The 11,554-nt window shown below is 49.6% G+C and overlaps 3 protein-coding genes across 4 annotated transcripts in view; 1 reads left to right on the top strand and 2 right to left on the bottom strand.

The window, feature by feature from the left end:
• rmc1 (regulator of MON1-CCZ1) overlaps positions 1 to 3,546 on the bottom strand; it is a 6,028-nt gene extending 2,482 nt beyond the window's left edge. The window contains exons 1-15 of the mRNA XM_037973165.1: positions 3,397 to 3,546; positions 2,611 to 2,687; positions 2,439 to 2,523; positions 2,308 to 2,364; positions 2,142 to 2,228; positions 1,805 to 1,945; positions 1,631 to 1,734; positions 1,466 to 1,555; positions 962 to 1,067; positions 773 to 881; positions 655 to 699; positions 523 to 576; positions 322 to 450; positions 145 to 251; positions 1 to 77 (exon numbers count right to left, since the gene is read on the bottom strand). Coding sequence (XP_037829093.1) covers positions 1 to 77; positions 145 to 251; positions 322 to 450; positions 523 to 576; positions 655 to 699; positions 773 to 881; positions 962 to 1,067; positions 1,466 to 1,555; positions 1,631 to 1,734; positions 1,805 to 1,945; positions 2,142 to 2,228; positions 2,308 to 2,364; positions 2,439 to 2,523; positions 2,611 to 2,687; positions 3,397 to 3,495 — 1,367 coding nt within the window. The 5' untranslated portion in view covers positions 3,496 to 3,546. The remainder of the gene's footprint in view (positions 78 to 144; positions 252 to 321; positions 451 to 522; positions 577 to 654; positions 700 to 772; positions 882 to 961; positions 1,068 to 1,465; positions 1,556 to 1,630; positions 1,735 to 1,804; positions 1,946 to 2,141; positions 2,229 to 2,307; positions 2,365 to 2,438; positions 2,524 to 2,610; positions 2,688 to 3,396) is intronic.
• A 506-nt stretch (positions 3,547 to 4,052) lies between these two features.
• riok3 (RIO kinase 3 (yeast)) lies at positions 4,053 to 8,592 on the bottom strand. 2 transcript variants are annotated; one of them, XM_017442069.3, is made up of 14 exons: positions 8,475 to 8,592; positions 8,250 to 8,384; positions 7,278 to 7,384; positions 6,746 to 6,891; positions 6,555 to 6,662; positions 6,377 to 6,486; positions 6,164 to 6,307; positions 5,959 to 6,086; positions 5,700 to 5,882; positions 5,461 to 5,620; positions 5,106 to 5,186; positions 4,902 to 4,991; positions 4,671 to 4,778; positions 4,053 to 4,556 (listed from the first exon to the last, which is right to left on the bottom strand). In XM_017442069.3, exons 2-14 carry the CDS (start codon positions 8,283 to 8,285, stop codon positions 4,443 to 4,445), a joined length of 1,515 nt encoding a protein of 504 aa, XP_017297558.1. In that variant the 5' UTR covers positions 8,286 to 8,384; positions 8,475 to 8,592; the 3' UTR covers positions 4,053 to 4,442. The 2 variants fall into 2 exon arrangements, with proteins under 2 accessions (XP_017297558.1, XP_017297559.1); XM_017442070.3 differs by lacking the exons at positions 7,278 to 7,384; positions 8,250 to 8,384; positions 8,475 to 8,592 and adding an exon at positions 7,036 to 7,239.
• Positions 8,593 to 9,489: 897 nt separating this feature from the next.
• The window catches only part of LOC108251690 (clavesin-1-like), a 21,414-nt gene continuing 19,349 nt past the window's right edge, over positions 9,490 to 11,554 (top strand). The window contains exons 1-2 of the mRNA XM_025003114.2: positions 9,490 to 9,729; positions 10,480 to 11,142. Coding sequence (XP_024858882.1) covers positions 11,044 to 11,142 — 99 coding nt within the window. The 5' untranslated portion in view covers positions 9,490 to 9,729; positions 10,480 to 11,043. The remainder of the gene's footprint in view (positions 9,730 to 10,479; positions 11,143 to 11,554) is intronic.

Genomic DNA, 11,554 nt, shown 5'->3' on the forward strand with positions numbered 1-11,554 from the left:
GACTGGTCGATGACCGCCTGGCTCCGGACCGGACGCTTCAGGGCGGCGCCGCCCCGACTCTGACCGGACTCCATCGCCTGCGGACACAGCGGCCATGAGACGTCCTGCTGGACTCCCCACGGAGACAACGGTCCCTGAACTCACCGCCGTGTAGCTCTGCTCCGCCTCCAGGTAGTCCTTGTACACCTGGTTGAGTTTGTCCAACACCGTGGCCACCACAGGAAGACTGCCCTTCTCCCGGCCATCCAGAACTGAAACAGAACGGGTCGGGTCAATGGGGAGAACCGGGGTTCTGCTCATCTCTGCCACTCTGAGACCTACTCTGCGAGCACACGGACAGGATGACCATCTTGCAGTCTCGCCGCCGTAACAGGAAGTCCATCAGCTTGCCTTTGTCCTGGAGCAGGTGGACGGTGGGCGGCAGCTTCACCTGCAGGTACCACAGGTAACCTGGACACAGGTGAGACAGGTGAACACCAGGCGGGTTCAAAGACAGGACGGGTCGAGGCGGACTCTGCCAACCTTCACTGGCGCTGATGATGATGTCGGGCTGGAAGACGCTCCACGATGAAGAGTCTGAGGTCAGAGGTCAGGAAGACACCTGGGAGGTTCTGAGGCTGCACGTCAGGACCTGTTCTGGTTCTGGAAGGATACAGAGCTGACATGGCACCGGAGGCTGGGACGGGACCACGGCCGGACCTGCAGAGACAAACACTCGGGCTGAAGGGACTCGGTGGGACTCGGGGGACGTCCCAGCGGACCGGGTCTTCACCTGACAGAGGGATCCTGTAGGGGTGGATGGACCGGGCCGGCAGGACGGGCTGGTGAGCGTTGACGGCGCAGTCCGGTTCCTTCAGTTTGATGTCGAAGATCAGCGAGGTCTGGAGGACAAACAGAACCATCAGGTGGTGAACAGAACCTCCAGAACTCAGCGGGTTCTGCTGAGGTGGCGTTCTCTGACCTGAGAACTCTGGTGATGAACGACCACCAGGTTGTCCACCATGTTGAGAGCGAACTTCCCCGTGGTGTTCAGCTTCAACACGTGAGTCTTCTTACAGGAGCCGTCCCTGAGGACAGAGACACTTTGACCTGTCCTCACCAAACGGGACTAAAACTCGTTTCCTGTTCCTAACAGATCAAATTTATTTATTTCTGACGCAGCGCGACTGTTTCTCTGTAGAAGAAGCAGAACCAGCAGCAGAACGTTCCGTCTCTGGTTCCTTCCTGTTGGTAAAAGTTAACCAGCACCAGGAGAAGAACGTTCCGTCTCTGGTTCCGTCTCTGGTTCCTTCCTGTTAGTAAAAGTTAACCAGCACCAGCAGAACCTGACGGTTCAAACTGGATCAACTAAAACCAGATTGTTCTGTGTAAACGGAAGAGAACCTCAGGTTTAACAAAGTACTGAAACTTGGCTCGGTTCAGGTGGAGGTGGCCCTGGTCAGGGGACCGGGCCTCGGGTCGGTACCTGGGTAAGTGGTACAGAACCACCTCTGCTCCGGGACTGTTGGCGGTTCTGGAGTGATGCTTCAGGTACATGACGTACAGCTGCCCGTAACTGAAACAGAGACAGACAGATCCGTCAGTTCACCGTCCGGGCCGAGCCGGGCCGGAGCACTGCAGCGGCGCTCACATGGTTGCCATGGCGACGTCCCTCTCAGACAGGCTGAGCTTGGCGGGTTTGGGGACGACGGGCAGCTCGATCTCAAACTTGGCCATCTTGGACACGGTGCCGTTCTGGAAGGAGAAGCGAAGCTGCAGTGACTGCGGCGACAAACAGGAAGTCGGGGCGCGGCGCGGAGCGGACCCTGAAGGCGAACGGCTGCAGGACGTTCCCCTGGACCGTGGTGGACAGCAGCAGGACGGACGTCTCCGGACAGTACTGGTACCAGTTCACGTTGATGTTCTGACTCTTCAGCAGCTTCAGACTGCGTTTGTCCGGAAACACCTGAGAAATGAGGACACACCGGGTCAACGCCACGTCTCCGGGTTCCTGCTGAGGACCACCGGAGAACACGGTAGTTCTGATACAGCACAGCCCGAGACACACCTGGGTTGACTTTATGTTTGTTTGTGTCATGATTTCAGACTTCCTCCAACTCTTATTTTGAAATCTATCAGCCTACAGTTCCTGTTTGGGTCACCTGGTAGAACTCGATTCCCTGGTCGGTTATGAAGATGACCTCGTTCCAGCTGGTCCAACAGAACCCCAGAACGTTGGCGTTCTTTGTCTGCGGAGCAACACGCAGCGTTAGCGGCGGGAACCAGCGGCGGTTGAATTCAGATGTTTGACCGGACCGGCAGACCCACCTTACACTCCTGGCTGAACTCCGTGTGCGGATAGTCAGGGATGAAGTTGATGAAGTCCTGCAGACACCATCAGAACGTCAGAACGTTACGAAACGCCCGCTTTGGCGTCAACGAGCCGACCCTGAACTCACCACGGACTTAGCGGTCCTCTGCACGGCCAGGATCTTGTTCCCGATGGAGAACTTGATGCACTTCACCTCGCCTTTATCGTCCATCCTGTGGAGGACACCCAACAATCACCTTTGACCTTTGACCCCAGGACTTCACTTCCTGTACGTATCGGACTCTGACGAGTCGATGTACCTGAAGGCAACGCTGCTCTTGTCGTCCGGCCCTTTGACCACCACACCTGTGGCTCCACCTGAACGCACCGCGAACACCTGCAGGCAGAAGGCAGGGCGCAAAAACCCACAGGCTCAACAAGATGGAGGCGCCTGAAGAGTTCGGTTTCATGGTTGTTTGTTAGACTGCAGATGCTTCAGCAGGCCTTCGGCTGCTTCAACAGACCTTCGGCTGCTTCAGCAGGCCTTCGGCTGCTTCAACAGACCTTCAGCTACTTCAGGAGACCTTTGCCTACTTCAGCAGACCTTATAGCTACAGTTTTCCCAAATGTTAGCTTTTAGCTACGGTTTTACTGGTTTTCATTTAACTCAGTTTAGCTTCTTGACATTTTGTAGTTTACTTTTGATTTTTAGTTTGTAAAACATTGAAATACAAAAAGAGAATTAAAAAAAAACTGAAAATCTCCCACAGAACATCACATATTTGTGAATAAAAACCTGATCTTTCATCCATTTCTGGTGTTTATTGTTCAAATAACTGCTAAATAAATGCAACTAGAAACATCTTTGATCCCAAATTAAAGTTAAATATCTAAACCAGAGGCTGTAAACAGGCAGTCCGGACTCTTATTTAAAGAACAATGTGAAAAACTAATGTTGACGAGTTGATTCAAGGCATTAAAACGTGTTTAAACAAACAAACAAACAAACAAACACACAACCCGTCACTGAGCAGATTAGCATGAACTAGCCTGTTAGCTCTCCCGACGCTAACTGTCAGCTAACCCGACGCTAACTGTCAGCTCACCTGCTTGTTGGCTTCGTCGAAGAAGACATTATTGACGCTCGAGGCGTGTTCAAACTGAACGGGGTTCTCACTCAGCTCCAGGTAATGCTGCTCGGCCATCCTCACACACCTGGCCGTCACTTTACCTGCAGTTTGACCGGAAACAGACGGTTAGCGGCGGCTGCTACTAAAGGGGCCGGACGACTTCCGCCTCAGGCCTTCAGAATAAGAGCGCAGATCGAAACAAACATTAAAACTTATTAAATGTAGCTATTGAAACATTAAAAGTTGCAAATGTATTTTGATATTTGGCTTTTAAAGCAAATATCAATGAGACTCACAATAAGGGTTACTAAATAAGTATTTTTTGCATGTTTTGCCACATTAACAGTAATTACATGAGCTCCTTTCTGCCTACAGCTATGTACTTAAAACTACCATAAATTATTAAAAAAATGCCCAAATTAAATTAATCTTTTAACTGAAACTTACCCACAGATTTGGGTTCAGATTAGTTTATCTGGGTTTGATCTGGACCATGGTCTTCCAGAATCAGCGTTTTATTGTGAAAACAGACAGGAAGTAGCATCTTTTTACCTAACTGAGTCATGTGACTCCTCTTCTGTCACATGACTAACTCGAGGCAGATGTTTCAGCAGTAGAAATGGAGCATGAAGTCAGGAGGTCTTCAGGTTTTTATTAAACTCGTTTCATCAGGATGAGCAGAATAAAAACTTTTTACGACATTTAAAGATTGAAATAAACTCGTCTGATCGTCTCATTATTCTCTACATTCACTCAGCTGAATAAATCTGTTCTTTTTTACTTCACTTCCCCGTTTTTCAAAGATCCACTCAGACAGCGAGCGCAGACGTCGTTTAGATCCTGAAGTTTGGCTCAAATCAGCTTGAAAGTTAAAACCAGAAACTTCAGTTTTCATCACAGAACAGGAAGCAGGAAGCAGGAGGCCCGGCGGGCTCAGCCGGACTCTCAGCTCCTGTTAGTGGGCGGGGCTGCTCCGTGGTCCGAGGCGGAGGCTTTGTGGCGCGGCGGGACCGTGGGCGGAGCTAATCGTCGGCGTCGGGTTTTAAAGGAGGACCGAAGTCCTCCGAGGTGATGGGGAACGCCTTCTTCCCTCGCCGCTGGACATGGTCCTCGTTCCTTTTCTCCAACGCCACGATCTGCCGAAGAACGACAGAAACCAGCTGTTCAGAACCGGGCGCGGTTTGATTCTGACAGGAAGTCATGAGCTAAAGGCTAGTCAGAATTAAGTTCTAATTAACGAGCTTCCTGACCTCAGCCACGAACTCGTCCTCGGCGCCAACGGGGATGTTCAGGCCGGTCACGGCGTTGAAAAGCTCGTAGATGTTCAGCGCCTCGCTCACGCCTCTCTTCTGGAAGAACTGCAACACAAACAGGAAGTAGGGTTCCTCTCAGAGGTCAAAGGTCAGGGTGACAGGAAGTCGACCCCCCCCTCGATGTTAGGGACAGAAACTCTGGAACGATTACTGATGCTGAAAGGTTACCGTGGAAACGTTCCTGCAGTCCCTGAAGAGGAACTCCAGACCGTGAGGATGAGTCGGCTCCACGGACTGACTGACGTCAATCAGCCACGCCTGGAGGAAGGTCAACATCATCAACATCATCATCAACATCATCATCATCATCATCATCATCAACATCATCATCAACATCATCATCACCCTCATCACCATCATCGTGACTCGTACCTTCCCTTCGTACCACAGGATGTTGTATTCACTCAGGTCAGCGTGGACCAGATTACACTCCTGATAGAGCTGCTGCATCAGCTGCAACAAACAAACAAACAGCTGATTATTTACTGTTAGACAAACAGGAAAACAAACAAATCTATTTACTTTAAAGGCTCTTTATTTTGATTAACTTTAGACTGACTTCCTGTCCGTCTCTGTCTCTGTGGACTGACTTCCTGTCTGTCCCTGTCTCTGTGGACCGACTTCCTGTCCGTCTCTGCCTCTGTGGACTGACTTCCTGTCCGTACCTGTCTCTGTGGACCGACTTCCTGTCCGTCTCTGTCTCTGTGGACTGACTTCCTGTCCGTACCTGTAACACCTGGTGGTAGGCGGTCCTCATGTCCTCAGGTCCCAGCTTGACGTCTTTGAGTTTGGGGGCAGGAACGTGGTCGTTCCCGATGAAGGACATCACCAGGATGTGTTTCTTCAGCAGAACCACTTCGGGACACGGAATGCCGGCTTTCTTCATCCTGACGACCCAAACAGACAGGAAAGGGATGTGACGAAGCGGTTCTGTCCCCTGTCCCCGGCCCAGCCCCGCCCCCTCACCTGCTCAGGTTGTGCATCTCCTTCTCGGCCCACAGCCTGATGACCTTCCTGGGGTTCAGTTTGCTGAAGCGGTCGATGAAGCGGTAGTCGTCTTTGATGTATCGGTCTCTGTTCTTGAACTCATTCAGAGTCGTCTTAAAAACCTTCAGAACCACCTCGTTTGGGACGGGCTGCTCCTCCAGTCTGAAACAAGACGTTCTGATGTTAGTGAAGACCTCCTCCCCCCCCGGCCTCCTCTCCCCCACTCCCGGCGGCTCACCTCCCCCCGTCGGCGTGGAAAACCACCGACTCCTTCCCAGTGCTGATGCAGCCGTTGATGTTCTCCAGCACGCCGGCGTTCACCATCTTGTACATCAGCAGACGGGTTCTGGGGTCCACGGCTTGTTCCTGGTGAGAGAACCCAGAGAAGCGGGGATCAGGAGCAGGTGTGGCTGGGGGCGGGGCATGAGGTGAGGGGGACTCACGGCGGTGGAGTGCTCCTTCTTCTCGTGCAGCCTGGCGCTGCGTCTCTGCTCGCTGTAGCAGTGCTGCTTCAGGGAGTTGAACACCTGATTGGACAACTTCAGGTCCATCCCCAAACCGTCTCCGACCTGGACCTCCGGAGCGAACTGCAGGACAGAAAGGGTCAAAGTTCACGTAGAAGAGGAGGTGCTGCGCGGTGCGAGCGGCGGTCTTACGTTCTCCATCCGGGCCGTGTTCTTGCGGCCGCAGGCGTCCTCGTCGTGTTTGGTGGTGATGTTCTTCCCCTTCCCGCAGAACCCTCTCCTGGGAGCGGCCTGAGGCTTCTCTGAATCGACACATAAAGGGTTAAACTTTGTTCCGCAGCGAGGGGGGCGGGGCCAGCAGGAGGCTCACCGGCTCTGTACGGGTCGCGTCTCGTGTCCTGCCAGTCCACCTCGTCCTCTGAGCTGTCGCTGTCCTCGTAAGGATGGACCATCCGGTAGTTCTCGAAGGAGATGGACACTGGATGGAAACACGCCAACGTTTTCATCAAACAGAAACATCAGCCGAACGTTCGGCTGAAGGCAGCCGGCACACCGACCCACCTTTGCTGTCTCCGTTGAACTTCTTCTCCTCCCTCCGGAGCTGATCGTCGAACTCCCGGTCGAACTGCATCTGCAGCATCTGGGCCAGCATCAGGTCGCTGGTGGTGTCAGGAGCGTCTTCGGCCAGCAGGGCGTCCACGGCGGGGCTGCAGTCAGAGACAGAGAGGACACGTTTCAGCTGAACGCAGCCGACGTTCGGTTCTACAGCTCAGCTGAAGGAAGAACTCCGATTACTGCAAACAGAACGGCTTCAGGCTGGATCACTCTGAGGTGGAGGTCAAAGGTCACACCGTTTTAGTGAGAAGTTAGAAGGTTGTGTCAGGTTGAAGAACCGTTCAGAGATCCAGAACCCTGTCTTTCAGACCCCGTCCCTCAGACCCAGGACCTCATCTCTTAGACCCAGGACCCCGTCCTTTGGACCCAGGACCCTGTCTTTCAGACGCCGCCCTCCACCATGTGCTCCCAGTGTCCCCCGTCTTGCGGACAGACGTGCTGGTGCAGCTGTCCTCGGCGTCCCGTGTCCCAGACTCACTCTGCTAACGGCGGCAGGACGTTGTTCTCCTCGTCCAGCTGAGACGCCAGCTGTTCACTCATCACCTCCGCCAGGGAGCAGGCCGGAGCCGCCGGACCCCACGGGTTCTGGAGAGACAGCAGGGAGATCCAGATTTAGCTCACATGGAACGGACCGGTTCTGGTTGATTAAAAGCTGCCATCAGAGCGTAAAGCTGATGACTCACTGTTTATCTGAGAGTCCTGATAATAAAAACTGCTGAGTCATGAGCAGAAACAGAACCAGAACATGTTCGGACATGTCTGAGCTCCTCCCAGGTTAAACTTTTATTTGTTTTTCTGACATAAACTGAGATAATTCTGACCCGTCGGGCCTGAAGGGCTTCAGTTTATTATCAGAATAAAACCTTATTTTATCAACATAATAATTATTATTACTACACAGAAAACTGTCGGCCATCTTGTGACTAACTGCAAATAACATCTGATTATTACTGGTTTCAATCTTTAAAGATTAATGTTAAAACATCACTAAAACAGATAAACGGTTTGTTTTTAATTTCCTTATTAAAGTTAATTAAACTCTGATTTTAAGAGGTTTTTAATTTAAATAAACTCATTGTCTTAAACTTATTATTAAATAATAATAAGCCATAAAACGAGTCACTTTTAGGAAACCTGTTCTGACTTTTATTTTCTTATTCATTGTTTTTATTCTTGATTTTCGGGTTTTATCTGGCCTGTTTTTGGCTAATCCAGGACTCCGTACTTTAAATTTACTCCTTTATTTAAAGATATGTGGAAACTCTGTTAGAATAAAGACGCTGTTACAGAGTTTTATGGTTTATTTCATCATCTGTAATCGGAACCGAACATCGAACTCTAGCTGCCCCGCCGCCATCTTTGCTAACAGCTAACGGCTAACAGTGGCTCGGACAAACTCAAACCCAGAGAAACAAGAAAAAAGATGAACCCAGAAGATGTTCCTTCTTACCTTTGGTGTGTCTGCTGTGAGTCCGGATTGATCCATATCTGTGGTTCCGATCAGCTGATTGATTATTGGCAGGCTGAATGGAGGCTAGCAGCTAGCAGCGGAGCTAACGTCAGTCAAGTTTCGACAGAAAAAGGTCTGAAAAAAAGACAAAAGGCAATAAAACACGACGTGACACCTTCAGAACACCGAAGTGTAAACTTTAAAAAATATAAAAATATAACTTACAAAGGAGGAACAAAAGGTTTTTAATAAGTTCAGAGAGAAAAGCAGCGAAGCTTTCAGAGCTGATGAGTGAAGCTTAAAGAGCCGGAAACACGTCACGGTTCAACAGGCCTACACTCCGCCTTCAAAATAAAAGACCTCATGTTACATAAAGGGCTTAAAACTGGTTTTAAATTATTTTATTCAGTAAAAAAAATAATTATCATTTAAATAACCTACATTTAAGATCTTCTAATAGTTGAGCTTTATTCAAAAATACCGATCTATAAAATAAATCATATTTAGGTGAATTTAATTTGTTTCAATAAGTTTTCTTTCACAATAAAAGTCCGCTCATGGCACTAAAAGGAAATTTATTTAAGTTTCTGTAAAATAAAAAATCTAATTTACTGAATCAAGCCTGGACTTATTTTTTTCAAGTTTGATCAATTTTAAAGGTTCAGATTTAGTAATAAATAAAAGTCTTAATAAAAAAACTCTTCAGACAAAACAAAACAATTCCTGCGAATCTTTGATTAATTAAACAATCAGAATTAATCACAAATTATCTTTTTCTGCTGAAACAGATAAATATGTTTTTAAGAATAAAAAATAAAACTCCTAACGTTTCTTTCATAAAGACGTGCGCGTAGCCGTGCGCGCGCACGCTGCAATCTGTCCAGGTTACCTCGTGGACGCGCTCCTCCAGCAGGCGCGTGCAGGTGAGTGAAGTTTATCTGAGTGAGACAGCAAACTGGGGGACCGCTCACCAAAATAAAAGCTCACAGATTGAGCAGAGTTCATCTGAAGGGCAGAATAACAACTTTTAGCTGCTGTTAGCTTTCAGCTAACTTTTAGCCAGATCCTTGCTAACAGTAACTGTATATTAAAAATATTTTATTGAACAGATCAACAGATTAAAAACTTCACCTGCTGACAAATAAACGAAACTTTTAATTTTTCTCTCTTATTTTGAAGGTCCGGACCGGAACCAGTGCGGTTAACTTTCACCCACTTGACCATATTTGGACATCCTGACGTCTTCTCTCGGAGCACAAAGTGAAATCTTCCTCCTGCTGCTCCTCTTCATCCCCTCACGAGGACGCGCCTCCTCCTGCGGGCTTTGATTTGATTTGATTTGATTTTAATGTTTTTATTCGGAGATAAACCGGTTCTGTCCGCGGGATGCTGAAGGCCACCTCCTCCTCCTCCATCATCATCATCAGGACCACCGGAGGCCCGCTGGACCGAGCAGGACCCAGATCCGAACACCGAGCAGGTCTCTGCGCGTCCTCCTGATCGAACGGGCCCGGTTCCGGTCGGGTTCTGGTCCGTCTGTGGCTCCATCAGGGTCACTGTGAGCTCCAGAACCTGAGCTGGACCTGCAGTCCTTCCATCCAGGACTCAGAGGACAGGCTGGAGACAGGTGGACACAGGTCCATTAGAGAGAGACAGGTCCACGTGAGACAAATGAAGACAGGTCCATGAGAGACAGATGGAGACAGGTCCATTAGAGAGAGACAGGTCCATGAGAGACAGATGGAGACAGGTCCATGAGAAACAGATGGAGACAGGTTCATTAGAGAGAGACAGGTCCATGTGAGACAGATGGGGACAGGTTCATGAGAGACAGATGGAGACAGGTCCATGAGAGACATAATGAGACAGGTTCATGAGAGACAGATGGAGACAGGTCCATGTGAGACAGCTTCATGTGAGACATGGACCTGTCCTCAGTATTTAGTCTGATAGAAGCTTTAAACACGATGAAAAGACAAAAACAGTCCAAGTGAGTGAGACAGATCTTGGGAGATGTCTTCGGTTCTGTCCAGACTGTTGGACAGTTTGACATCGTCTTCAGTTTGTTTTCAGATTAAATCTGTATGTGCAGAAATCTCCTTCATCGCCACCAAAACTGCACCAGACATGGAGACATGGAGACACGGAGACACTGATTCTGTCTCTGTGTCTCCTTCAGTCATGGTAAAGACACTTTGATGTTCATGTTTTCATCTGTCCTGTCTTTCAGGCTGAAGAGCCCCATGTTGGACCAAGGTGCCTTAACCGACACTCGACTGTTCCTGAGGCAGCAGAGAACCCAGACGACTCGTTCCCCAGGTCCTTCAGGTCCTCCAGGTCCAACTGAGACGTTGGGACGTTTGGATTTCTGAAACCAGACATGACGAGGAGCAGCAGGAAGAGGAGGCCGTCTCAGCAGGACGAATCAGGACAAAAAGGACGGGAATTCATCCTTGAGGTCCACAGAACCGGACCAGCCTGTGTCCTGTAAACCCTCCCCTGTCCCCTGTCCTCTGTCCTGCCAGCATGTCTGAGGGTTCCAAACCCTGAAGCTTCTTCTGTCCAAGCTGTGACTTCCTGACAGCAGAGACGATTGTTTGACACCTTCTGATTGTCGAACACGGACAGCGTTAAGATTGTGTTACCGAGTCAAAGGGCAAAGACACGACTGCCGTATCCATCAGCTTTAATTCTACAAACTGGAGGACGGCGTTGGACTCTGAAGTCCACACGGACCCTCTGGATCAGGTGCTGATTTCAGGACCTTCTTCTGGATCAGGAGTAAAAATCCAGCATGAATCACGTCCAGCACAGCCTGAGCTCCGAGACCACGGAGAAGGCTCGACTAGAGCTGAACGAAAACCCCGACAGCCTCCACCAGGACATCCAGCAGGTGAGCGGGGACACCGGGGACACAGAGGAGACCGGGACTCCCCAGGGGACAGGTTCCTGTCTCCACACAGGGAGACAGGTTCCTGTCTCCCTGTGTGGAGACAGGAACCTGTCCCATTCAGGCTACTTAGTTCAAGACAAAAACATCACCAGAAATAAAAACTTCAGGTTAAAGACTCGATTCGACTCGTTCAGGTTAAAGACTCGATCCGACTTGTTCAGGTTAAAGACTCGATCCGACTTGTTCAGGTTAAAGACTCGATCTGACTTGTTCAGGTCAAAGACTCGATCCAAGTCGTTCAGGTTAAAGACTCGATCCAAGTCGTTCAGGTTAAAGACTCGATCCAAGTCGTTCAGGTTAAAGACTCGATCCGACTCGTTCAGGTCAAAGACTCGATCTGACTTGTTCAGGT

The sequence above is a fragment of the Kryptolebias marmoratus genome, linkage group LG21, assembly GCF_001649575.2.
Source record: "Kryptolebias marmoratus isolate JLee-2015 linkage group LG21, ASM164957v2, whole genome shotgun sequence".
NCBI classification, from domain to species: domain Eukaryota; kingdom Metazoa; phylum Chordata; class Actinopteri; order Cyprinodontiformes; family Rivulidae; genus Kryptolebias; species Kryptolebias marmoratus.

Coding starts and splice junctions, on each gene's coding strand:
- riok3 (XM_017442069.3), bottom strand. CDS start 8,285: ATGGATCAATCCGGACTCACAGCAGACACACCAAAG. Junction 6,663..6,745: donor GTTCAACGGAGACAGCAAAG/GTGGGTCGGTGT, acceptor GTTTCCATCCAG/TGTCCATCTCCTTCGAGAAC. Junction 6,308..6,376: donor ACACGGCCCGGATGGAGAAC/GTAAGACCGCCG, acceptor TCTGTCCTGCAG/TTCGCTCCGGAGGTCCAGGT.